The 27904-nt window shown below is 40.6% G+C and overlaps 1 protein-coding gene across 9 annotated transcripts in view; it reads right to left on the reverse strand.

Annotated features, from left to right (window-relative positions):
- TRPM3 (transient receptor potential cation channel subfamily M member 3) overlaps positions 1-27904 on the reverse strand; it is an 803813-nt gene that overhangs the window by 476684 nt on the left and 299225 nt on the right. For 2 of the 9 annotated variants that reach the window (XM_086684996.1, XM_086684994.1), the window contains exon 1: positions 15593-16429. The exons of 4 other annotated variants lie outside the window; for them this stretch is intronic. In XM_086684996.1, the coding sequence (XP_086541122.1) occupies positions 15593-15769 (177 nt within the window). In that variant the 5' untranslated portion in view covers positions 15770-16429. Of the gene's footprint in view, positions 1-15592; positions 16430-27904 lie in introns of those variants that run through there. 3 more of the 9 variants (XM_086685000.1, XM_086684998.1, XM_086685001.1) reach the window with 2 other exon arrangements.

The raw sequence follows: 27904 nt of genomic DNA on the forward strand, positions 1-27904 counted from the left end.
ACTGAAGAATCTGGGCTCACCTCTGCAGCTGCATAGCTGGGGGGCCGGGGTGTGACCTACAGAGTCCTTTGAGGCAGAGGGTGAGGAAGTGGCAGCATTGCACTGGAACTTGAGCAGCCTCAACTGTGCAGGCTGTTGAGTGAGTACGAGCTGTGCACGAATCAGTATCATTATACCCCACCCCCACCGCCCCGAATCAGGCCCACTTCTTGCCCTGGCATTCCTGTCAACACTTCGTGTTTCAGCTTCACTCGTGGGAGGTCCCTCCACGCACCATGCTCTCTAGGATGCCTCCTTGCCTTTGTACGTGCCACACTACTCACGTGGAACATTCTTTCTACCCCAACTTCCCGCAAGGGTCTCCTTCACAATGCTCCATTCTAGTATCTCAGACCGTTTTTGGTGTCTCTGATTCACCAAAATGGAAACATCTATCAAGCCATAATGTCATTTCCAATTTGCTTGTCTGTCTCCCTCACTCCATTATTACCTCGTTTTGATTGGGGCCTAGTATTTTTCATTCTTGAATTCCTAATCCATTTGTATAGTTTCTCACACAGAGCAATAGAGGATAGCAGAAAAAAATGTGTTAAGAAGGAATAAATGGGGGAGAAAACCTAATTTTTATATTCTTGTTTTGTGAATTGCTGTACACCTAAAAACAAAACACTCATTTTGACAGCATTAAATGTGTATGAACTTTCCCCCCTCAAAAGAATGTCAACACAAACAGGAATATTCTGATTAAAACGTTAATCTCTCTTCTACCCAATTCCTTTAAACATGGTTAATTAAAAAAAATCCTAACACTGCTCTCATATTCCATTTACTATCACATTGCTACTTCTTTTTTTTTTTTTTTAAATTTTTTTATGTTTATTCATTTTTGAGAAAGAGCAGAGTGCAAATAAGGGAGGGGCAGAGAGAGAGGGAGACACAGAATCCGAAGCAGGCTCCAGGCTCTGAGCTGTCAGCACAGAGCCAGACACGGAGCTTGAACTCACCAACTGTGAGATCATGACCTGAGGTGAAGTCAGACACTCAACCAACTGAGCCACCCAGGCACCCCTCACATTGCTACTTCTAAACAACATGTTATTCTGGTTTCTTTTTCTCAGGGCTATAGATTTGGGGAGGGTTCAATTTCATTCAGCTGGAAGAGAGGACAAACCCCATTAGAAGATCCATACAAGCTTTCAGAAGTCGTGAAACTAATAACATTGGAGAACTCAAGGAGGTATTCAGGGCAACATGGGAGTCCATCATACCATGCTGCATTGGGACTCTCAAAGTTATTTCTTCTGGATTTCAATGTGTTCCTCCAATAGAGGAGAGCTTACTATTTCTCCAGGTTCATTAGGCCTCTTCCTCAGAAGTACTGTGTTTACAGCACCCTAAAATTGGGTTCTGTAGTTAGAGTCCATCTCTTCCTATGATATAATAGCAAAAGGTACAGACTAATTGGTTATCCTCATGTGCAGAGTGAAATCTTAGTTTTAGATTAATTGCAATACCTTTCAGGCCTGGGTGCCTTCCAGAATCATTAAGCTATTATGTATCTAGGGGATCCACGATAATTGAATTCATGAAGCGTCGGGCCTACATCCTTGCTAAAGAAAATCTGTTCCCGCCCACATCACCTACAAGAAGAATAGGTCTAGGCGGCCATATTTTTATCTTGTGATTCAATTTCCCTACCATATCCATGTAGGCCAGTGTGGATATGTGACCAAAGCTGAGTCAATGAGATTCCTTAGGAAAGTGAGAGAAACCTATGGGTGAGATGTGAATAAAACAATTATAAGATCGTATAGTACTGGACACTGTGGCAAGTCTTAGCAAAATAATGGAGTAATAAAGAAGGCTGGTTGACAAAAACACAAGTACAGAGTAGACGGGCCAAAAGTAGCCAAAAGGAGACTCTAGGGCCCCATAAGAGAGAAGCCTGAGTCCCCATGGTATCTGGCTGTATTTCCATTCCAGGTGCTGGATATCCTAGAGAGTAGCCTTAGAGAAAAATTTTTATTTAAGTTAATTTAAATGGATTATCAATTACTTGCAAGCAAACTACATCAAAAACAGCAATTTTAATGTAACTGTAACAATGAGCTCTATGATCGTTAATTTTATGTCGACTTGTCTGGGCCACAGGGTCTTGATATATGATTAAACATCATTCTGGATATTTTTGTGAAAGTATTTTGGATCCTATTTAACTTAAATCAGGGATCTTAGGGAAAAGCATATTGACCTCCATAATGTAAGTAGGCTTCATCTAACCAGCTGAAGGCCTGAATACAACAAAGACTGACCTCCCAAGCAAAAAGGAATGCTCCAGAAGACTGCCTTTGGACTTTGTCTGTAACTTGTACTTATTCCTGGTTTTAAAGCAGACAGCCTTTGGACTCAAACTCCAAGTCTCTCCTCGGTCTTCAGTTTGCCAGCCTCCACCATCAGAGCTTGGATTTGCCAAGACTCCAGAGTCACATGAGCCACTTCTGTAAAATCTGGTCAATGTTCCTCCCTCCGCCTCATATATAGATATGAACACACATACATACTTACGCACACACATACACATCCTGTTGGCTCTATTTCTCTGAAGAACCCTTACTAATACAATGTGCAATAACTACAAAGTGTAATTACTTGCCCATAATATGTATTCCCTAAGTCCAAGTTATTACAAAAGACGTGTTGAATTCTGTTCATCTGCAGTGCACGGTCTCTGTTTTATTAGATTGGAAAGGTCTCATATTTACTAAACACCAACTGTAACATATGCCCAAACCAAACATGTTAATTTCTAAACAATAGAAAGCAGTATTTTTGTTTAATTTATAATGAAGAAAACTAAGGTTCAGAGAAGTTTTCTATCTTGTCAATGATCATTCTGACACTGTGCTATGTAATTCTTTTTGTTGTCAAGTACTTAAATGATGTATTTGCTTGTAGAACCTGAACTCTATTGTCTAGTTGGGCCTCAGATGAAAAAAAAAAGGGGGGAGCAGGCAGATGTAAGATGCACGGGAGTGCAAAGGAGGGAATTCTGAATTTGGAATCAGAAAAGCCCACTAATATGTGGCTTAACCTAACCAGGATCTTCCCCCCACCCCCCCAGCTGAAAAGGAGAGTAACGGTTTACTACACTTGCTTCAGAGGATCGCTATCAAGTTCAGTTCATTTGATGTGAAGCAAAGTACTCTGCAAATTGCAAAGCACTTTACAAATGTTACATTTTAGCACCACTTCACTTTCTGTCTCTGTGCATTTCAGCGGAGTTTGTGAAAAACAACACCTTTTGTAGAACTGGAGCATTCCTTTTTCTCAGAGAGACAGAAAACAAACACCCCCTATAAACATTTGCTAAATGTGAGCTACATTATGTGACAGCAAGCCCACCACACATTGCTCTCCAGTAAGATTCCATTGTTATAATTAATACAAGATTTACTCTCAGCTCTTTCAGGTATTAAAGTAGTTTTCAGATCAATAGGGACATAAAGTGACTTTCTAGCATTGCTACCTCATCCAAGAATGTTAGAGCTGCAAGGGACCTTAACAATCATCTCATAGTTGGCCAACTGCAGCCTACAAGCCAAGTACCACCCGCCCTCTGTATACAGCTGGTGAGCTGGGCATAGTTTACATTTAAAAACATTTCAGGGGCACCTGGGTGGCTCAGTCAGTTAAGCATCCAACTTTGGCTCAGGTCACGATCTCATGGTTCATGGGTTTGAGCCCCATGTCAGTCTGTGTGCTGACAGCTCAGAGCCTGGAGCCTGCTTCAGATTCTGTGTCTCTCCCTATCTCTCTGCCCCTCCCTTGCTCATGCTCTCTCACTCTCCCTCTCAAAAGTAAACATTAAAAAAAAAAAAAAAACATTTCAAACAGTTGTTGAAAACAATGAAAATAATATTTTATGACCTGTGACAATTATGCAAAATCCCAATTTCAGCCTGTCTTCATCTATTCAGGCTGCTGTAGCAAAATACCACAGAACAGGTGACCTGTAAGCAGAAATGTGTTGCTCATAGTTCTAGAGGCAAAAATTCAAGATCAGGGTGCCAGCACGGTTGGGTGAAGGCCCTCTTTTAGGTCACAGACTTCTTGTGTCATCACATGATCGAAGGCACTACGGAGACTCTTTTCCAAGTCACTAATCCCTTTCATAAGGTTCTACCTTCAAGACATAAGTATTTCCCCAAGTCCTCACCTAATATCACCTTTGGGGATTAGGGTTTCAACATATGAATTTTCAATATATGAACATCCAGACCATTATTACACAATGTCCCTAGTAAGTTGTATTGGAACACAGCTACATTTATTCGTTAGGTATTGTGTATGGCTACTTTCCCAAGCTACAACAGCAGAGTTGAGTAGTTGCGACAGAGACTATGTGGCCAACAAAGCCATTTACAGTGTGGCCTTTTATAGAAAAAGTTTGACACGTGTGAGCTAACCCAATCTTATTTTATAGATGAGGAAACTAAATCATTGCAAGATAAAACTACTTACTCTAGGTAGCTCAGCTAGCCTATCATTTAATGCAGAATTAAGGCCAAAACCTAGTTTTTCTGTCCATTTTTGATCATGTTGAATTTAATGATTGAAAATTAGCTTTAATTATAAGTTTTTATGCTATTAATTTTTTGAGTAGAGTTGACACAGCATATTACACCAGTTTCAAATGTACCACATAGTAATTCAACATCTTTATGTTACACTACTCATCTTTAAATCATATAGCTTCCTTGTGCTAATTAATCAATTTATCTTAAAATCTATGCTCACATCAGCTAACTTCATACAAAAAATTCATCTTGAAGATATTTTATGTGTTCAATGAAATGGATTTTATATTGTATTATTCTTAAATAGTTCTAAGTAGAAGTTATTGGAGAACAAAATGATGATGAAAATTAAATATTTCACTTGACATATCAATCAAATGAAAATATGCTCTGCTTTTATTCCACAAAGCGATAATATACAGAACATTCAAACACTTTCAGACAAATTGGACACATTGAATTTTCTTCCAAGAGATGATTGACAATAAGATGAGAAAATAATTCCTTAGTCTATGTTTAGTGAATAGAACTAGACCAGTTAATTTCCCAAATGTAAGCTGAATTTCAGTCTTTCGTAAAATAAAAAAGAAAGTGCGTCTGAAGTCGAAGCATCCCCTTCACATCACCAGAAAGTCTCTACTGGGTTCCCGGTGAAATCAATTACCTACGTACCTCTTAAAATACCCATCTTCGGGAGGTAACGTTGAAGGCGGTGGTTCTCAACTAGGGGTGATTTCGTTCCCCAAAGGATATTTGACAGTGTATGGAGACACGTTTGGTTGTCAAAATGGGAATGGGAGGAGGGTACTCCTGGAATCCAGTGGCTAAATCCAAAGGTGATGTTAAATGTCCTAGAATGCACAGGACAGCCAGCCTTCACAAAAAAGATTTATCCAGGCCAAAACGTCAGTAGTGCAGAAGTTGGGAAATCCTATTTTAAAGGGAAATCATTGGGCTAGCCCAAAGCATTCAGCAAATTAAATCTCCAGAGCTTAAATGTCAAGCCATCATTTGGTCCTCAACTAGCACGATACAGCAAGTATTTTTATGGATGCCTGTTTAACAGTTCATTCTTTAAACTATTTTTATTCACTTCTTTCTTCTAGCAAAGAAATGGATAAGCATGGAGATTATGCCCCCCACCAGAATTATTTACTTTCTTTCCAGTCACTTTGATTATTGATCTTAACCTACAAGTTCTAGGATAATTTTTCTCATGATTCAGTTATCTTCCCAAAGAAATTTATTTGGACTCTGATCTATTTTTTTCTCAATAGGAACCTGATAAACTAAGGACTTCTATTTGACTTCTATCCACGATGGCTGATACAGTAAAATAACCTAATGATAACAGAAAAATGCTAAGTCACATGTACCTTTGAAGGGACATGCTGGGGCACCTGGGTGGCTCAGTGGCTAAGCATCCGACTCTTGATTTCAACTCAGGTCACGATCTCACAGTTCATGGGTTCGGGCCTGTGTGGGGCTCTGTGCTGACAGTGTAGAGCTTGCTTGGGTTTCACTCTGTCTCCCTCCCTCTCTCTCCCTCTGCCCCTCCCCTGCGCTCTACGTCTCAAAATAGTAAACTTTAAAAAATTAAAGATAAAGGGAAATACCCAAATACAATAGGATCGTATCTACATAGCTCTAGACACTTGCAACAGGCACATTTAAAGAAGAAAGCAAGAATGGCCCAGCAACTATGTAGTTTTTCTTCTCATAGTACTTTCTCTAATTCACAGTGTAACCTGCCCAACGACACTATTACAGGCACTATGTTAAAGTCTCTTAGATCACTAACTTAAGGACTGCCCTTTCCCCAACATAATCAGTAGATGAGGTAATTACGATCTTGCACTTTCTCTTTCAGCAAATACTTTCAAAGCACGCATCTAGTGCTACCTTGAGGATGTAATTTTATTCTGCATCACTTTTGCTGAGTATTAATTATTGGTTCAGTTCCTTAACTAATCGTCCAATTTGGGGAACAGGAAGTCTACCAACTCAAGCTCAAAGTTTTCTTTAATGAGACAAAATACCAAGACTCTGTAATAGCATTTGGTTCTTTTGAGTAACCATTTCAGAGCACTTCATCTAGAGCACAGTTATCTAATCCAGCATTTACCTATTAAAGGGTAATATATCTAGCACCTAAAATACTCTCAATTCTTTGCCAAAGGCTACATGAACCAAATTGTCTACAAACAGGGTTCCCATGAGGTAAAGGAGCTAATGTTACCACATGCTAAATGCAAAGATAAAAATACCCACTGATTTTTATGGACGTGTATAAAAGGAGAGCCTAATCTGGCTTTGGGGATTCAGGGCAATTCTCCCTACATCCATCCAACTCACCTGAGTCCAGTATTAAACTATGGGAAGGAGTTGGGCAGGAGGTGTGATTCACATTTTCCAGGCAGTCGGAAATACCTTGTGCAACAAAGTCCAGCTATGAGGAATTTCAAGATTTGAGGAAGGGAAAAACAAAATATAACCGTAGAGAAGTAGGCAAAGGACCGATCACTGAAGGTGTTATATACCATACCTAGGAGGTTAGATTTTATTATACAGTAGAAAGGAAAACTGAAGAATGTGAAACACTACAGCAACCTTGTCTTACTTGCATTTTAAGTGGACCATTTTGGTGGCCGTGGGAAGGATCAATTTGAAGTAGACAACTGTAGTATTTTGGATCTGAGAAAAAAGGAGACTGATCTTGGAAAGTATGAATAGACAGAAGGAGTGGATCAGAGACATATTTATGAGGAAACCTGGCAGAACTAATTGGCTGATTATATAAGGGATGAGAGCCAACAAAGCAAAAGGCGTAAGCCCAGGTTTTCCAGTTCAGACAACTTGGTGAATGTGTGATACTAGTAATTGGAAGGAAGTATGGAGAAGCAGCAGATGTGAAGGAACTTGATTAATTTAGCAATGGCCAAATGATCCGGGCAGAAGTTAGACTTAGTGCTTTCTCTGCTGCAGTTTTTCTTCCTCCTAACCATATACGGGCATCATTTCCTTACGTAAACAATGTGCCATGTTTGCTTTTAACACAGGATACCACTCATGGATACATTTCTGGCACCTAAACCAGCTCTCCTGTGTGATCCCTTAAGAAACAGTTAGGAGACTCATTCGATGCTCTGTGAGCATGGGGACTTTTAAGATATGGAAACTTTACTGGCCTATATAAATTCGTAGAGAGAGAGTGTATGCTCAGTTTAATAAAAATTTGAAACTGAGGTGGGGTCATGCCAGAGGCCTCATTTTGATGAACCAAGGTCTCTCTGCTTAAGTGACTCACTTCAGAAGAGACAGTCTCGAAATATTACAGGGTAGAACAATCACCCTGTGTTGCTTGCTAAAATGCAGATTCTGTCATCATGGGCCTTATCTTAGTAAGTTTGGGTAGAATCCCAAGAAACCGATTTTGTAACAGGCAGCCCTGGACCACACTTTGAAAAAACACCTCAAAAGCTCATTTGGTGGATAAATCTCCCTCCAAGCCAATTTAGTATATTAAATGTTGCTGTGAATAGATTTACAAATAAGAGAATCAATCCTTCCTTCCTTCCCCACCTACCGATCTATCCATCCATTGTTGAAAAGCTTTACTTATTTGGGGGAGAAGAAGTAAAACTTATCCATGCCATCCCTAAAGGGCAGTTCCTACACACGTGCCTCTGCAAATGTAAGTAGAGAAGGAGAGCCACTGGTTGAAGAATACCCAAATGCTTTTAAAGTAAATTATGTGCGATAAGCATGAAAATTGAACACCCTTCTCCTCAAGTTTTTGTTGTGCCAGCCCCCCATCACAGCCATTCCGGTACTGTATCTTTTTCAAATACTCGAGAGCCTACAAAATTTTGTTCAGCACTGTTTTCCTTATTTGATCATTAATACTGGGCATCATTTTAAAAAATGTCTAGTTTAAATTACTTTTAGCTTTGAATGTGTTCTTCCAAACAAAAGCCCTGAATGTTCTCTTCCCTCCCTCCCCATCCCTATCCGGAATCTCTTCCTTGGTTAGTTTGTCAAGGCCTTAGGGTAGAGAGGGCAGGCGTAGAGAGGACCAATTCTACCACTATGGGCATGAGTTATGGGTGCTTTGGATTTGGCCCCCAAGTAAACAGGCCATTGCTCACTTGGTACTATCACGTTCCATTGGTATCAAAGGAGCGTGTGCTTGAGTGACTATCGCAATTCCAAGAGGCATAGATGAAGGATAAAGGGGGTGTATAGAAGATATTGCAAAATTCTGACCATAAACACGGTCTTTGGGAGCTCTGGTTCACAGATACCCATGTAAATTGAATAGAATAGAAACTTCTGAAGTTGTAGGTCACATGAGTGGAAAAAAAACTCATGAAAATAACAGAGAAATCCATAAACAAAAAAATAGGAATAGGGACAACCATTCTTCCAGACTGGTCATCTACAAATCAAAACAGGGCAGCTGAACTCAATTTATTTCTGTATCTGTAAATGATCGCTCATGATTAAATTTTGAAAACCTGTGAAGGGTTTGCTTAAAACCTTTTCCTCTGTTTGCTATCAGAAAATCTGTTCTGCCCAGATGCCAGCCTAAGAAAGGGCACTTAATCCAGTTTCTCTCCAGCTCTGCTGAATCTGTGTCAGCTTTCCTCCATGTGTGGTTCTTCTAAGAGCTATTCCCGTGGGAATCACCAAGGAGCTTGTTGACATGCCAATTCCCGGGCCCACCACCTACCTACTGAATCAGCATCCTTAGAGGATGGGCTCGGATATTTGGATATTTGCTTTGCTCACCAGCTGCCCAAGTGATTCCTCAGCATTCTCAGAATTGCATGTGTCTTTATTGTTGGTTCATTTTTTTTTTTAATTCTTCAATAAGCATTTACTGGCTAGTTATTTTTTATTTTCGTCAGCCAGAGCTTTTAAAACTGCTTTTCATGGAAGATAAGAGAAGGACAGCAAGGATATGATTAGTTTTCGGTAGATGAGCTTGGAGCCAATTGAGTTATACCAACAGACGGGGGGGGGGGGGGGGTGAAAACCCGCTGCTGGGGAGTTAGTGTTCTCTTTCCCTGAGGAAGTCCTCCACAAGGAAGGCAGAACCCTTTCCCCTGGAGACAGACCTTGCCCTGAATTCCTGGGACTCCGTAAGTCATCTGAGAAGCAGGTGGCCCTGGACTTAGACTCCCAGCCACATCCTCCCTCTTTCCCCAGCGACCGCACACTTTTCAGTCTTTTCTCCCTAACAGAGGCCACCAGAAGACAGAGCTCTCCGGAGAGACAGGGGGGTTTCTTGTTGCCTCAGGAATTTCCGTCAGGCTGCCCAAGGAACATTTCACAAAAAGGCAAGTCACATGGTGACCACTCAGCAACCTGGATCAAGCCACCATTTGAAACACACCAGATTTTTTTTCTCTCCCGGGTTTTAGTGCCGAGCACATGTTTTCTTTCTTTTCTTTCTCTCACTTTCTTAAAGGGAATCTGAGGTTGGCATGCTGAGATGAAAAGACAAAAGTTTCTTTATTAGTAGCCCTTAAAATTTTTTTCCTGACAATACACTGTGTTGACCTAAAAGCAGTTTATTCTTCGAGTGTCTCATCTTTTAGGTACTTAGTGGAATCAGCCCATAAGACGTTCCCTGACCTTGTTGGCCACAGTTCACTGACATGTCTAACAGGTGTGTGCTTCCTCTCCTACTGGGGACACTTAACTGCTACTACTAACATGTGGTTCAGGAGTGTCTTATCCTGACCAAGCAAAAACTTGGGTTTATTGATATTCCTGTATGTGTCCTGTCAAGATCCAGGATTTCAGGTGTGAAAAGGAAACCTTGGAAGTCTTAAATTGAAAACACACACTGAAATAAATCTCAACCTGATTGTTTCCTACAAGCTTGAGACCATCGAAGGCAAGTTGGTTTCTGGAATGTCTGGCATCAACTGTAGAAGACACACTCAATAGAATGGACACTGGTTACCAATACAAGAAATTATAGAAGTAGAAAACATTAGTAATTAAGCAGGTTTTATCCTCATCTTGTAGCCTACCTCGATCACTACTCTCAAGGATTTCCCTTGTGTTACCCACTTCACTTTCGTTAATCCTTTGTATAATATAAAAGAGGACTAAGAGAAGAAAAAATGAGAGAAAACTGAGCTTTTTGACTGGATTCCAAAAAACTGAGAGCTTACTACACCTACAGTCCAAAAAAAAAAAAAATTAGGAGGGATATTCCTGATTGTATATTATTTACTTCAAAGAGTACTGTTATCATTCAATGGGGCTCATACTCATTAATGACATGGAATTATATTCTTTTTTATTTTAATTTTATCTTGAGAGACCGAGAGAGTACATGTGTTTGCATGAGCACAGAGAGAGAGAGAGAGAGAGAGAGAGAGAGAGAGAGAGAGACAGAGAGAGAGACAGAGACAGAGACAGAGACAGAATCCCCAGCAAGCTTGGCACTATCAGGGCACAGCCTGATGCAGGCCTTGAACTCACAAACTGTGAGATCATGACCTGACACAAAATCAAGACCTGGACTCTTAACTGGCTGAGCCACCCAGGTGCCCAAAAATGGAATTGTATCGTTAGCACTATTTTTTTCTCAGTCCCACCAGAATAACTGACATACCGTCTCTAACTCAACAAAGATGAACCACAAAGTGAGAAGTTCTGTCCTTCATTATCAAGACCTCTATTCTCAGAAATGGGGACCAGCGCCAGACTAGCTACAAAGACCGAAACTCAGAAGTTATCCTAAATTCTTCCCTTCACCACAATTCATCAACTTCACAAAGCCCTGTGCATTTTACCTCCACTCCTGTTGCCGTAACTCACGTCCTCATCAATTCTCTGGATTTCCAATTTCATCTCTGAGCTTCCAATCCTACCACCTCCTCCCCATTCTAGACAGTACAGCCAGAGTCATCTATCTATCCCATGCCTGAATGCGGCAGTCACCTCCCTGCTAAAATCCATTTGATGATACTCATGGTTTTCAGGATAATCGTCAAATGTCATAATTTAGCAGCTAAGGCCCTCTGTGATTTCCAACACTGCTGAATATTCTAGTCCTCTGCTATTTGAACATCCAATCCACTTAAACCATTTTTAGCCTATGTTCTTTCATTCCCACAGGGCATGGTAGCCTTTACCACAGGGAATCATAGCACTGGGTCCAAGTCAAGACTTCAACTCTTCACTTTAAAGAGGAGGACACCAAGTTATAGAAAAGTTAAGTAACACACCCATGATCATACAGGTGGTTAGGAACACAACAGAGTTAGGCTTCAGTGTTTAGGTCTAACTCCAGAATATAATTTCTTTAACCTATTTTGACATTGCTCAACATGCAAAATCAGATTCCTTCTCAGGATAAAACTTTGAAGATCCTAACATGATACTGACCATTTGGGCTTCATGGACAGACTGACTTAAATGTTTGCACCACAATCTATTAGAACTACAGAGTTTCCCTTTCCCCTAGTGCAACCCATCTTTCAGAAGCCTTCTTTTTAGTAGGTCCACTGAGATTTCAATAAACAAAGCTCTCCACCCTAAAAATTCTCAAATTCAACATAAGTTACCAAAATAAAATCTCCCAAATAAAACAATGGCAGAGAGAGCTAATAATGACTATGAAATATGCTAAGAACATTCTGTCACTGAAATAAACATGACTTTTTGTCATTAATAAGATGAAATCTTGAAACACATAAGAACGTAGCAAATGACAACTGAAGAGAAATAGTTTCAACAGGGTCCCATTTGAAATGCATCCGTTTGAAAACAGCCTCTGTCTTTTGGCTATCATCATGATATGCCTGTCCAAAAATTCACTTTCAAATGTTATTTCCAAATGCAATCCCACATTCAAAATAGGAGTTGGTTGGCATGTTCAAAATTTGCTGAGATGGACAAAGCAACAAATGAGATGTTTTCAGAGGAATAATAAGTATATTCCAACATTCATTCACTGAGTTTAATTCATGCTTCAAATGCCAGCCTCCCCCTTCTAGTTCTTTAGTATCCTGTTTCTATTAGGAAATGGGAAATACAGAAAATAGGATTATAAAGCCATTTCTAATTATTGGTGTGATGCTGAAATAAGGTACCAAAGAAACACATTTTCAAGGAGAGGACATGGGGGAAATTGGCATGAGCCAAGTCTGTGAGAAATGGTGAGTGATCAGAGTCTAGTTAAACCTAACCTTGCCATCACGACCTCTACTGTGTTACTGACAAGTCAGAGCACTGGAATAAACATATTATATCAGAAAAATGCCTGGAAGGGGACCAAAAATTACCTGTTGAATAGAGGAATTGGGTTTGTTAGCTTATGATTTCAATGGGCTCCTGGACACCCAGAGAATCCATCCATTAAATTAACATGGTGGTGGTAGGGTGGGGGAGGTGGAGTAAGAGACTGGGAAAGGGGGCACTGTTTGTAAATATTTAATTTATGGACTAAAGCAGGAAGAACAGTGATCAAAAGATGTAAATGTTTGCTCAGGAACTTCCAATTTATTTGAAATATTAAAAGCAAGGCAAGAAGACGTAGGGACTAGCAAAGCAGACAAGACAGCAGCAATCCAAACGGGGAAAAAAATTCCATGGCATTCCTATCCAGCACGTTGAGGCTATCAAACCCACATACAGAAGCAGCTCTCATTTCAAGTATCACTGAAAGAATTTGGTTGTCACTTTTTTTAACGAGTTTGAAATATGCTCACTATCTGAAGTTTCCTAGGATAGATCAATACCTTTCAAAATTACAGATGTCATTTGGAAAGGAACTTCTCTAGGACAACACATCATTTTTAGCATATTGAGAAATTTGGAAAGCTACCCATCAGTTTGCTTAATTAGATGAATTGTTTTTTTGTTTTTTTAAATGTATATTTATTTCTGGGACAGAGAGAGACAGAGCATGAGCGGGGGAGGGGCAGAGAGAGAGGGAGACACAGAATCTGAAGCAAGCTTCAGGCTCCGAGCCATCAGCACAGAGCCCAATGCAGGGCTCGAACCCACAGACCTTGAGATCATGGCCTGAGTCAAAGTCAGACGCTTAACCGGCTGAGCCACCCAGGTGCCCCAGATGAATTGTTATAAAGCACCATGTTAATAAAGCACGGTGGGATTGAACCGTATACGGACCACAGTATTGGCACACAGGGCTGACAATGCCTGGTGGTATCAAGCATCAACAGCACTTTCTGTTAAGAAACAGGACAGCTGTTCTCAAAATCAGTATTCTACTTCTAATAGATACTTCTCTGCTGGTTTTGTGACTAGGAAGTGATGAATAGCATTTCCCATAAAAGAAAAAAAAAATAGAGCATTAATGAATAATATATTGAGAGTCGTATAAGTACACCTGTTAAGAAGGTCATTATGTAAGTTAAAAAACATGATTTTGGGGTCGGGCCAAAGAATGCCTTTAAGTGAAAAATGTCTCTTGCTGCCCGTGGAATTGCCAGAGTCAATTTTCTCAGTCCTAGTTGGATTTGTCAAGATATTCTTTGCCCCAGACTCTTGATTCAATTGTGATTCTGGAGGAAAATTTACATTCATTTGTAAGCTCCCTGGCCTCATTCTTTCTCATGCCCTATCACACATGTTGTTCCAATACAGCAAAAGCACTTATGTCCAAGGACACTTCTCTCCCACTCCTTATTCCCAAATTGGTTTTTCCTCCTAAATACTCTTTTAGGGAAGCAAACCATCGCCATGACAACAATATGCTGGGGGTTTGAACAGGACCTGGGGCCAGGCTTTGTGAAAGTTAACACCGGTTTTTGTTGAACAGGATAAGGAAACAGTGGCCAATGCTCTGTGGTGAGGAACCACTTAACTGGACAGAACTAATTGTCCACATCAAACTTGACCCAACCAAAATTCAGCCTCAGCAAGAAAAATAAAAATAAAATCAATAAATAAAAATAAAATATTGCAATATAATTAATTCAGGACTAATTCTTTAATCCTCCATTGTAGACACTTAGGCTCAATATCCAGTGGTCATTAAATCCCAGTATCATGTTAATATGGAAAAGAGAATGAAGAACTTTGCTTTGCCTTTTTAACTTCACATGGATGTGGGACATTCAGAGATATGAACTCTCCCCCCCTCCCCCCCCCCCCCCAAATAAATGTTAGCACATTCTCTCTTCTGGAGAAAAAAATACACGCTTTGTCCACCTTGTAAATTTTATTTGTATTTTCTTCCCTATAATAAGGTCGATGATGGTGCAATTATTACGGAGTTGTGGGGACTTTTTCAGTACCTTCAATGCATTTGCTTCTAGAAAGGAAGTGCTGCAGACACAGAGTCACAATTCTAAGCTCAGGTGTAGTACCATTCTTTTGTGTAACTCAGAGCGGGAGCTGGAGGCATACGTTCAATACATATTCAACCACACTTTCCCACCACTGGCTTCACTTAGGAGACTAAAATTATCATGCCTTTCTAAAAACAAGGACACCAAAGAAGTCACAATCTGATGAGATTCATTCTCTGTCTTTACCTGAGCGACCACCTAAGGACACAAGGCTTTTAAAATAGTGAGGAGAATCCTTTGTTCTCTCAGGTTCCATTTAAAGGGAAAGTGGGTCGAAGGGCTTCCCCAGGGAGGGGGGAAAAAAAACCAGGAGCCAAATGCCTGGAGTAGGAGATTTCACTCCCATTACTATTCCCACCCTCCCAAAGAAGTTAATTAATTCTATTTTAGGAATGTTTAGGGCGGGGGGCTGAGGGATGGAGGGGAGCACTCGGGGAGCCCATTCTCTGCCACCATAATCTCATTCCCAAATGTGGCTCAGACCATCTCTCCTCCCTAACACCGTGGGGGTCTACAGCCCGCTGACAGCCTCTCTGAGCCAGCCTTGGGCAACTGAGCCAGCACTGTAAGCATTTGTGCTCCCCGAAAGGTGTGTCCCAGCCCAAGTGCGAAGTTGGGTATTTAGACCTGCAAAGCACAATTAGAGCCATTCAAAGCAGCAAGTTACAGTACCTTAAGAAGTCTGACAGATGGGAGGAAGGCTGCGTGGCAAAGCTTCCGGATGGTCCAGTTTAGGGGACGAGGAGCATCAGTTTGATTCATGACCCCTTCCAAATTCCACCGGGAAAACCAAAAATTGCAAACCTGAGCAATGCCTAGAAAATAGACGGTCCCCCACGGCCTTGGCATCCCATGGTCATCTCCACACCTGCAAATTCCATTAGGGCAGAGGCTTCCTGGAACTTGGGAGACTACTCAAGTGGCGTTTCCTGAGCCACCGAACCTTCTTAAGAAAGCCACCTCCCCTCTCCCTGCAGCCGTGCTCATGCATACCAAATGTGGCTGAATGGAGGCACACTGCCTGCTGCTCCGGGGAGGGGATGCACCGTTTTGAAGGAGAAGGACAGCCTGCACAAAACAGTCTGTGGTCGCAGTCAGAGCAGTGTGCTCCGAACGCACGCTCCCTCTCCGGCTCTCCTCCCAGTAAACGCAAGTCAGGCGTTGGGGGAGAACCCGGGCCATTTGCTCCGCTAGCTTGCTTTGGGGGGGAGCCAGGAGGAGAGCAAGAGGGAAAATCAATAAATCCAGAACGAGGGAACTTGCACTTTCTTGCACAAAGCATCTTTGAGGGGCTGGAAACTGGCACGAGGGGAGGGGCTAGGGCACAGAGGGAGAAGGGATGCCTTCGAATGAGAAGATAAACACTTCCCTTTTGATTTACGTGACACCGTAAATTGAGACCTGTTGTAAGATGGATCCATAGTAAAAGACACCTCTGTCATGCGCTGAGGTTTTTATTAACTGTGAGTGAAGGTCCTCGCCCTGATATATACATTATGTAGATGACAGGCAGGCTGCCCGCACAGAGAGAAGCAAACTAACACAGAGACAGTGGGAGCGGCAAGTTATCCCTTTCATAGAAAGCAGTGCAAACTAATTTATGTTTGGCTTACCTTTTAGAAATGGCAGTTTCTAAATCGGGGCTTCTATCTTCCTGGAAAGCCACTGATACTCTGTCTCTGCAACAAAAGTTTAACCCTCAAGGTGCCACGCAGGATGCTCTCTATAAAAGATCAAGTTTCCTCAAGTGGGGATACTGACTCCCATCATTTTCTAAGGATGGCTTTGAGAGAGAAAGAGAGAGAGAGAGAGAGGCAGGAAGGCTGAGTTAGCATGGTTCAGGCTCCTGTGGCCAAAGAGAATAAAGGAGAACTTTCAATTGGAAAGCAGAAATTGGATAATTTCACTTTGGTAGAAAGTGATGAAATTCTGGTGGTTGGAAGAGGAAGTTCATGTCACAACCAAGTGTGAACTTGCCACACATCCTCTAGACATCAGACCACAGTGGGTGCAGTTGACCGATGGCATGGCGGCCCAGAGATTCACCACATCCTTATAGGATTGCCATCTTACGTTATTTTCCCTCTTTAAGTCCCTCCCCATGACTACACTGATTTTCCACATCTAATTAACTCGAGGAGATTAGTAAATCCTAGCTCCACGATTTATGCATTCTGAAGCGGCATTAAGACGGGGAGGGCAGACATGCTACACTGGGACCCTGCTGTAATTCAGAATTTGGGATCTGAACCCACCCTTTATTCCTTCGAATAAATACCTGACACGTTGCATTATAACACTATTTCCCTCGCAATAGTCCTGTGTTAGAGCACCAAGGACACTTGCAGAAAAATCTCATCTAGTGGTGGAACTCAGACCACTGACTTGCCTTGTAGAAAATTCAGTGTCTGATTATCACTGTAATAGGTCCCCCGTGCAGTTGGTTCATTTTCTGTCACCATTCTTTTTCCACAAAGCATTAAAGATAACTTTAAAATAACAACAGCTAACACACACATGTCAAGCATTGTGGTCAGCATTCCAGATGCATTTCCAAAGTTCGTGTCATCAACAGCCCTATGAAGTAGATGCAGTGGTCATATCCCCACTTTAAAGATTAAGCAGTTGTGGACTTGAGAAACTACTAACAGGCAGAAATCACGTAACTAGGAAAAGTAGGATTTGGATCAAAACCAGTCTATTGGACTCCAAAGACAAGCTCTCTCTTCTTTCTTCTTTTTCTTTTATAATTAAGGGGACCCAGTGCCTCTGTTTTCTGGTGACTTAACTATGTAAGAGCTGAGCTAAAAGCACTTAAAGAAGAAATCCTCAGCATTTCTTTCAGGTAATTTCTTTGGTGTGATGTTGATGCAGTAGTGACCCAAAGAAATTGTAGAATCAGGCTACATGGTTCAAACTCTAATTCTGACCCTGGCCTTGGGCAATTTACTCACCTAATCTGTGCTTTGCAGTCTTCATCTATAAACAGAGATAAAAATGGAAACACACCTGAGGTTATTGTGAGGACCACACGAGCTACTCAGGTGCCCTCAGAACAGTGCCTGGTACAGACTAAGTCCCTTCCACCAGGATCCATCTTCCAGGCAGCTTGTGTTGAAGTTGAAGGAGGAACCCACTGGTAATTTCCATTCAGCATGCATGAGTGTATGCATTTCTAGGACCAGGTAATGAGGTTGAGCAAGACAGAGTGAATTTCAATGTTTCCTATCAGTTACCATGCGTTTCCTAACCGGGGTAAAGAGGAAGGCGGGAGCCTTTAAGGTAAGTATGGGCTTCCTCATGCTATACTGCAGCGTGGTATTCAGCAGATTATAAGAGGTTGCTCTGAGTGGAGCTTTGAGACTCCAGGATCTCTGAACTATTAAATGCTAAGCAGTGGTTCCCTTGCAGTTGTGAGAAGTCTGACCCCAAGAAAATGCTGCAACATGCAGTCCCCTCTCATCTGCCCCTCACTGTTCAGGACCCCACAAAAATGACAGTGTCATTCTGAAAACTCACAACCTTTGATCCTAGTCCCTTTAATTCTTAGTGAATGACGTTAGTCAAAGAGAATAGTTAGGAACCCTGCAGAACAGGAAGCAGGAGGATTCTCAGCCCTCTCTAATGGCAATTAGAGAGCAGCACAGAACCTCTGGAGGATTACTCTGGAGACGATGCTGCAAGAGAGGTATAGATCAAAGAAGGCTGGCAGCGCCTGAAGGGGGGGTTCTTATTCCATCACTGGAGTAGTTTGTGCCAGAATTGTTTGCTATCACAACATTTCAAGCAGGGTTCTCAGGAACCCACCCCCTTCAAGAAATGCAATTTTTGCATGGAATGCTGCCTTCCTGGGTTTGAGAGAGAAGTCTAATGAGGAAAGAGCTGAGATCACACGAGCGAGCCAAGCCCTCAACATTAGCCTCTCATCAATCCAAAAGGCTTGTTTACAAATTTGATGAACGTGGATGTTTACACATCTGCAGAAAAAATTCTAGCAGACTTAAATACCTGACAAAGCCGGGTGCCTGGGTGGCTCAGTTGGTTAAGCAGTTAAACGTCTGACTTCGGCTCAGGTCATAATCTCATAGTTTGTAGGTTTAAGCCCCGCGTCGGGCTCTGAGCTGACAGCTCAGAGCCTGAAGCCTGCTTGGATTCTGTGTCTCCCTCTCTTTCCCTTCCCCACTCATGCTCTCTCTCTCTCAAAAATAAATATTTTTTAAAAAATTTTTAAAAATCTGACAAGGACATATTAGCTGTCAGTGTCCTAACAAATAGCAAACCCAACCCATCGAATCTCTGCACTCTGAAGTCTGCCTTTGAACAAACTATTTCTCTTTCATGCTTTGCATTTCCCATGTAAATGATGCTAAATTTAAGAATCATGATAAGGGGAAAAAAAGAATCATGATAAGATTTGAGCTGTCTCATGGCTGACAATGAGCCACAATATAGACATTCTGTATTTCTTCCTTTGGGAAACCATGTTCCTTCTCTTTAAAAAAAAAAAAAAAAAAACCTGGGGTGCCTGGATGACTCAGTCAGTTGAGCATCCAACTTCAGCTCAGGTCATGATCTCATAGTTCGTGAGTTTGAGCCCCACATCAGGATCTGTGCTGACACCTCAGAGTCTGGAACCTGCTTTAGATTCTGTGCCTCCCTCTCCCTTTGCCCCTCCCCCACTCATGCTCTGTCTCTCTCAAAAATAAACATTTAAAAAAAATCTCATGGCACCCTCAAGGGACCACTTTGTACACTGTTTTGCTTTACATCCTTTAGATATAAAAAGGGGCAGACCCATGAAAACCTAAGAAAACAGAAAGGCAAGGACACAGTGTCTGGGTAGTTCAGCATTCCAAAGCCTCCTGCTAAAATGTGTTTCCTACACCAAACACTCAAAAAAGGCTCCAAGGTAATTTTTCACAGTATATTTTAATGTTGAAGTTCAATAGGTATCTGGAAAGTAATTGAACAGATATTTTCAGGCTCTAACAGTAAGCGTAACGTACTTAAGTGCAGAAAGATGATATGTAAGCATTCAAGGGAAACAGCACGAACAGCCCCAATGGTAAAGTCTTTGTAAGTAACTTCATGTACCACAATATTTTGTAACCTCACTATTAACTTCCTACTTGCTTTATGGTTGGCCTCGGGTATTAGCTCTGTTGCATTTGATAATTCAACAATTTTATCAGAAAATCATTTATGCTGTGAACCCTGACAATTTAACATTCTTATTTAAACAAAAACCCATGCTTTTTCCCATTTCTTCCCTTCAACCACAAATAGTTATAACATTGTTAGAAATTTTTAGATGCTTCTACAGTGTTTTCCAAAACAGTAAATCTCTTTATACGTTTAATTGAGAGTGAACAGTCCTTAACTTACTTCCAAATAGGTATTCTTCTAATAGGTGAAATACCTTCAGTAGAAAAAACTCACATTGTTTTTCCTTTTGGTATCTTTTATAGGTTATAGATTCTAAAATACATTAAAATCTATTAAAATAAAGGACTCACATTTATAGCTTCGATAGCACTTACTCCGTGTGAAATGACACTATCTCAGAATTAGAATACCTGTTTTCTCCATTCCCTGCCCCATTACTGAGATCTTTCCACACTTCCCTGACTGCTGTCCACCCTTTGCACAAAAACTTACAGCGACAGGGAGCGGGCAAGGTTTTGAGGCCACACATTCCATAGTTGGACAGCTCTAGTGGCAGAAAGTCCCTCCCTCTAATTTCTTTCTTTTTTTTTTTTTTAATTTTTTTTCAACGTTTTTTATTTATTTTTGGGACAGAGAGAGACAGAGCATGTACGGGGGAGGGGCAGAGAGAGAGGGAGACACAGAATCGGAAACAGGCTCCAGGCTCCCAGCCATCAGCCCAGAGCCTGACGCGGGGCTCGAACTCACCGACCGCGAGATCGCGACCTGAGCTGAAGTCGGACGCTTAACCGACTGCGCCACCCAGGCGCCCCAGACTCTAATTTCTAAAGCAAGCGTCTCTTCCAGAGAATGGCTGTCCCAGTGTACGACAAAAGGCTCCCTTTAAATATCTTCTTAGTAGACAAATCTTAGACTTTTACTCCATCTTCACACGATGGATTGCAATTATTGAGAAATACTCTTAGGGGGACAGTGTCTATTATGTCATAAAGGAACTTTAAATATAATAGCGTCTAATCCTCTTCAATTCCTTGAATCATTTCTCATAAAGGTTCTTTCAGTAACAGCTGATACGTACACAGACGCTCTTTCCCTGACCCCTAGAGTGAGCATGCCCAACAGAAACTCTGTAGCAAAGTGGCTTCCTTGGCACCTGAAACCGGAAATGTGGTGTGTGTTTTACCTTTTTGACCCTGACTCATCAGGGAGGCAGTGGTCAGCCCTGGCTAATGAGACGCCCAGGCTTGTATCAAGAAATGGGCAGAGACTGGACCATCTGTGCTTCCTCTTCTGTATCTTTATCTGCTCGTTTTGAGGTCAGACTCATTTCAAACCCCTCTTAGCTGCATAGGCCTGGGCCAGTTACTTAACCTGTCAGTCTTGGTTTTCATGCTGTAAAATGGCATCTACAATAGTTTCCACTTTGGGGTTTTCGTGATGATAAAAATCTAGCACAATGCTTATACGGCAAACACACATTTAAATGGAATAATGGTTATGATGAGAGTTGTTATTTCTTTCGCTGACACCACTGGCATAGTGCTTAGGAGCACAAGCCATACATGGCCTGGATGTCAACACCGTTTTACCCCTTTCGTGTAGCTCTGAGCAGTTTCTTAACCTCACTGCGCATTACCTTCTTCATCCACAAATTGCAGATAATTATACTACCTATGCCAGAGAAATACTGGGAAGTTAAATGGCTAAAATGTATGGAGCCCTTAAAAGAGAAACCGGCCCATGGTAAAAGGTCAAAAAATATTAGCAATTGAAATTATCAATATCAAGTTCTATGTATGGCCTTTCCCAAAGCTACTGCTCTGGAAAAGCAAAGCAAAACACAACTTCACGTCCTCCTATGCTTCCTCCAGTTAGAAGATAAGCAGCAAACAACACATGTGAGGAGACCCAGACAGGGCGCTTTGCTTACGGCTTTCCTTTCTGCAGCTGAGGGGATCACAGATTCCATTAATAGAGTATGTTTCGCTTCCAAAAACCCTAAGGTATATATGCAGCTTCTGTCTCACCAAAAATAGAAACCCTACATGCAGACACACACACACACACACCAAATATTCAAAGGCCAAAAGCTAATACACATCGTCATTCAAGCTTTGAAAACCTAAAACTTCCATTTACAAAGGGGATAATTTTGTGGGATTTCAGGGGATGCTGAAATTTTAATGAGTCCGTAGAGGCTTGTTAAAAATATAAGAATTTGAGATATGCATTTCTAAACCACTTAATATATGCCTTCTTCTAATATCTGCAAGGCTATTCATTACTGTAGATGTTCTCTACTCTGAGCCTAGACCTCTCTCCCTCTTTCTCTAACACACATGTGCACAAACACATGCAGAATATAGATATTTTATATAATTTTCCACTATGAAACCATAAATCTGACCAACTTGGTAAAGAACTCATCAATGAATACCTTTTGGGAAGGGGATTTTAAGCTGTGAATCTCCAATTAGTGTTTGACTAAATCGTGTGAATTGGAGGGAAGCTGAACATTTCATTGCCAACAGTGCAGCCTAAGTCAAATCTTGGAGTCCATGGATGCTTAAGTAAAACACAAGTTCAAGCTCAAGCCTCACATACACCTTCCCGAACACCTTATGATGCCCACCCATGAGAGCCAAAAACCTGCCACAGCAACACCACACCCCTTTCTGCATCTGAGCTTCTGACACAAATTGCGAGCACTGGTTGAACCATAAGGTCTGCTCACCTGGGAAACAGAGACATGCTGTGATTGCGACGATCCTGAGTGGTAGCTCTGCACAGCAGAGGATTTGAATGAAGAAAGCTAACGGAAACCATACGTGCCGTCTATTTTTATCAGCCTTCCATAAAACGTATAACTGCTAATGTTTACTCTGATATCTTTTTTTAACAACCGTAAGCCTTTCCTTTTTACCTTGACTAAGAGTAGTGGCAAGAATTAAATGACTTTAGCTTTTCAGAGGACTTGGTCTGGCTTTTGTTTTCTTCCTCTCTCTCATTGAGGAGACACAAAATCAATGCAAACAAAATGGATTTTGAAACCGGAAGAACTGGGTTTGAATCCACATTCTATCACTGGACAATTCCAATAACCTTTATAAATCTTCATCTTAAAAAAACATAGTGGCTAATTAGCAATGGCTAATTATAATAATGTTACAATGATGATTAGTAACTTTGAGCATGTACTATGTGCTAAAATGTGCTAGGTCTTCTAAAGGCATAGTTCTGTTAGATGTTACTACAAACCTATTTTTGTTTGCAAACAACTTTTGCAGCATTACTCTCCTCATATTCATAGTATGGGTAATAGGTGAGGTAGTAGTCTCAGGACATCATAGACTCAAAGAGATTAAGAAATTTGCCGGTCACATGGCTGGTAAGTGGACTTGAATCCAGGTCTATGATTCTATACTCTGTTTATCTGATTCTACAATCTATTCCCATCCCCACTACAATATGCTGCTGCCAATTAAAAAAAAAAACACTCACACAAGGTTTCCTGTGGTTTTCTAAAGCAAAGTAGTATTTGACCACTAATACAATCAGAAAAGAGGAGAAGCCACTCAGTGCATCAAAATCCTGCAGAGCACAGAAGGATTGAGGGTCTCTCAGTGGCTCTGGGTTTCTACATTTTCCTACTCTCCAGTTCCATCTGGGCTGGGGAAGCCTGCCCTGGGCAGCAAGCTCGCTGAGACAAAGATTTATCCTCACTCATTTAGTAGGCCAATATATGATTCAAGTGCCTGGGACACAGTATTTATTAAGTGGAAAAATGAATGTTTCTCAAGGATTCCCACGATTCTTGCAAATGTGAGTTAAATTCTTTATATTCAAATACATTTAATTCCTACTATTCTACTTGTATACCCACCTGCTATATTTTCCAGATGAGGAAACTGAGGCACAGAAAGGTTAAATATTTGCCCAAGTTTACACCCTGAGTTTCAGAGCCATGGTTTTAATTCAAATATAAATTCTTGATATACTGTATGTTTTATAATAAATAAAAAATAAAATCTATTTTTAAGGCCACTGAGTTTCAGATACCTTGGTTAGCTATCTTATAACCCCATCATCATTCTTCACAACTGAAAAACCATATTCTCAACTATTTATCAGGGCAATAAGAGGTTGCAATCACACAAAAGATACACTTGGCCAGAAAACCTGGTAATTATCATAGTAAGTAAAGACCAAAGGTATCTGTGTAACTGTATAAGCAAAATGATGAGGATTCTTCTGGGTTACCTGAACTTTCTATGAAATATGCAGAACATCTAGGGGGAAATATTATCAAAACTCTACTAATGACCTGAAGCAGTTAAGTTAGAAAATGAAGGTGCCGAAAAATTTGATTTAAAACAGTTTCTCAATTGGCTAATGAAACAGATTCTGACCGCTATTGTAAATCCAGCCCAAACTATCCACAGGAGCCTAACGGATACATGCACTGGCATAGGGTATCTCGTTCACTGCATGGGGATCCCAGGTGGGAAGCCCTCCCCGACAAGAAAGACAATAGATGACTAGAGGGAAGACTACAATGTCCTGCACTACCTGGCATTATCCCAGTGGGAAAATCTTGACAAACTATTGTTTCAGGAAATAAAAGGTAGATAAAGCTTTCCTGTGTGCACTTTTTCCTTGCATGTTAATTAAACTCTTTGCAAGTAAACCGCTGGCTACAGATCAGATGAGAGAAGGATCAGTTCTGTTTTATGAAATCACCCAGGATTAAAACCCATTAAGTCACTCCCATGAACAAAACCATCCAATTCTCCCTACGGAGTTGGGACAACTCCATTACAGCTCTTGTTTAAATCTTTTTTACTTCTCAGAATTTGTAACTATTTAATTGACGTTTTTTGTTGTTGCTTTTATTATTTTTTTTGTTTTGTTTGCATCTCCATTAGGGTAGTTAGCAACTGTATCTCAGGTCCTATAGAACATCTAGAACTTGACAGACACCCAACCAAAATTTGGTGACCCAGACAGGCTTGCTGTATCCTTTCTTTCATGTCATTTAAAGTTAAAGTGTCTAGTGCTTATCTGCAAACAGGTGGGAACACTTACTGTTTTCTCAGCGCCTTTTTGCTCCCCCAAATCTTAACTCCATTGCCTTGAAAAGTCTAAGAATTGCTTATCTGATAACACAAGAATAACAAAAGGAGGATGTTCTCAGATTCTTTCCTGCTAGTAGAGATGATGCTCTAAACACAGAGGGATTTGGAAAAGAATGCAAAAGAAGGAGAGTGTGGATACCAGAACTTGGATTTGAAAATAACTCATGCTAGAGAATTCTATCAGTTACCCTTGTGGTAAAACATTCTCAAACCTCTGGTCCATTCTCAAACATCTCCCATGATGGCAATTCATGAAGGGCTTAACCTGATTTCAGAAAAGGTCTTCATGAAGGCAAACTATTTTGCATAAAGACACATGTCCTTTTCAAGAGGATAGGAAGACCGAACTACACATCTGCTATCTTAATTAAATCATAATGACAATAAAACCAGGAACTGATGCTCATGCCTCACAAAGCAGTTTAAGAGGCCTATTACGGTTTGTTACTCACAATGATGCTGAAGCATGGCTAAGGAAGGTGGTATTATTAACCTCATTTTACAGATGAGCAAATTAAGAACGGGAAAATGTAATGACTTGGCTAAGGTCTCCAGGCTCAGTATCTCATTCTTTTCATTATGCCCATGGCCTGCCTCTCCACTCCAGGATTAATTTTTGGAATGAACCACGCACTGAATATTCAAAATATGTTCTTTAGGACAAAATACAGCATATACAGCATCATGAATGCATCTCAAAATCCTAACAGATTTTGAGTCTTCCAGAGAAAACAAAACAATAGCGATGAAAAGCAGAGCAGTGGTTGCCAGGGATATTTGGAGGATGGAGCTGACTGCAGAGGGACATGAGTAACTTTTTAGGGTGATGGAAATATTTTCTATCGGGAATGCAGTGGCAGTAACTCAACTGTATGTAACTGCTGCAATTCATCAAGTGATACAGTCAAAATGTGTGAATTTTCTGTAGGTAAGAAACCTTGGGAAAATCTATTAACTGGTTTTTTTTTTTCTGATTGCAAAAGAACAATTGTTCAATATAGAAAAGTTTGAAAACTCCCCAAAATATAAGGAAATAAAAATTACCTAAAATTCCATTACCCATAAGTAACTATGGATGTGATTTTTGAAAATTTGTCAAGTATTTCAGGAATCATGCTTTACCTATAGCTTAATAAGATTATTGTATCATGAACTCATCTCCATGTTATTCGATAGGCTTAGAAGATACAGTATTACCTGATTGTATAGAATTCTATGGGTTATTCACCGCAAGATAATCAACCTGCTTCCATTTTTATTGTTATAAATAATGCTATTAAGAATATACTGTATTATACATTTTTGTACACATCTGATTATTTCCTTAAAATACCATTTAGGAGGAAGCATAATTGGCTCATAAGTCATGAGTTTTTTCCAGTCTCTTGATAGGTACTTCCAAACTGCTATCCATTTTACATGCCCCTCAGCAATATGTAAAAAATGTCCCTATTACTAAATCATTGACAAAACTAGTCATATCATTAATTTAAATTAACTTTTGGCTAAGTTGATCACAGAAAAAGAAATATCATGCATTTATTTGGTAACTTATAAAGCTCCATTTTTCCTGTGGCCATTTGTAATTCTTCTAGTAAATTGCTTCTTCTTACGTTAGTGTTTTATTTTTCTTATGAATTCATAGCAGCTCTCTTGTACTAAGGGTATTGTCGTAGGAGTCACTAGCATGTTTGCAATTCTCTATTTGTCTCTGAATTTTGTTCTGTTAGTTTTGAGCAATTTTTCAACATATACACATTCAAGGCTAGCTGTCATTTCTTTGGTAGTTCTCACTATCAATGTTATGCTAAGGAAAGACCATTGCCGACCCACGTTCAGATCAACACCTGTTTATATACATTCTTACAGCTGTTCCATCAGAACTCTCAGCTCCATCTTGGCTCTGTTCTCCTTCCTTCCTGACCTCATTATTCCGCCTACTATCAATGTCTGTGCACAAGTGTGCCTAGCCTATCTCAAAAGCTCTCCCTTTCATTATATTTTAAATATTTTGACTACAATCTCCTTGCTGATACTTAACCAAACTGCAATACTCTATTACTCTTTTTATTATAGTCCCATCCAAATGGTGTGATAAAATTCCTTCAACAGCAACTGTGAATACAGGGATCCATGATATAATTGACAATCTGTTCTAAAGGATGCCTGTTCCTTCATATTTTCAAATATTATTAAGGGCTTTTTCCTTCTTACCAACATTATCTCTGTAGAGGAAAGAATCCAGCTGCCTTGGAATTCTGTCATCTCAGTGTCTGATAGAGGCAATCCTGCAACATTCAGTGTGGCAGTGATCTCTGCCACAAGACGTACAGGAAGAAGCAGTGAGTGAATTGAATGGCATCTTACTGGCCAACCATTGAATAAATGAATGTAAGCCACTACAGACTTTGAAGATCAGAGCCAATACCTTGAACTGAGCTCTCTGGACTGGTAGCCAGAAAACAGAGAACTTCTGTTTCTTAGAGCTGTCAACGAGGCACCAAACCAGTTGCGGGAAAATCCAATCTGAAAACTCACTAAACCCTCACAATAGTAAAGACAAGCAAGAGGCAAACAGATCAAGAACAGTCAACAAAAGGAACTCGTCATAAATACACCTTACAAGAGCATACTTACCTAGATGCCAACATTCTGGAATTACTATGATCATCCTCAGCATCCT

The sequence above is a fragment of the Puma concolor genome, chromosome D4 (assembly GCF_028749965.1).
Source record: "Puma concolor isolate L17-30 chromosome D4, mPumCon1.1.hap2, whole genome shotgun sequence".
NCBI lineage: Eukaryota > Metazoa > Chordata > Mammalia > Carnivora > Felidae > Puma > Puma concolor.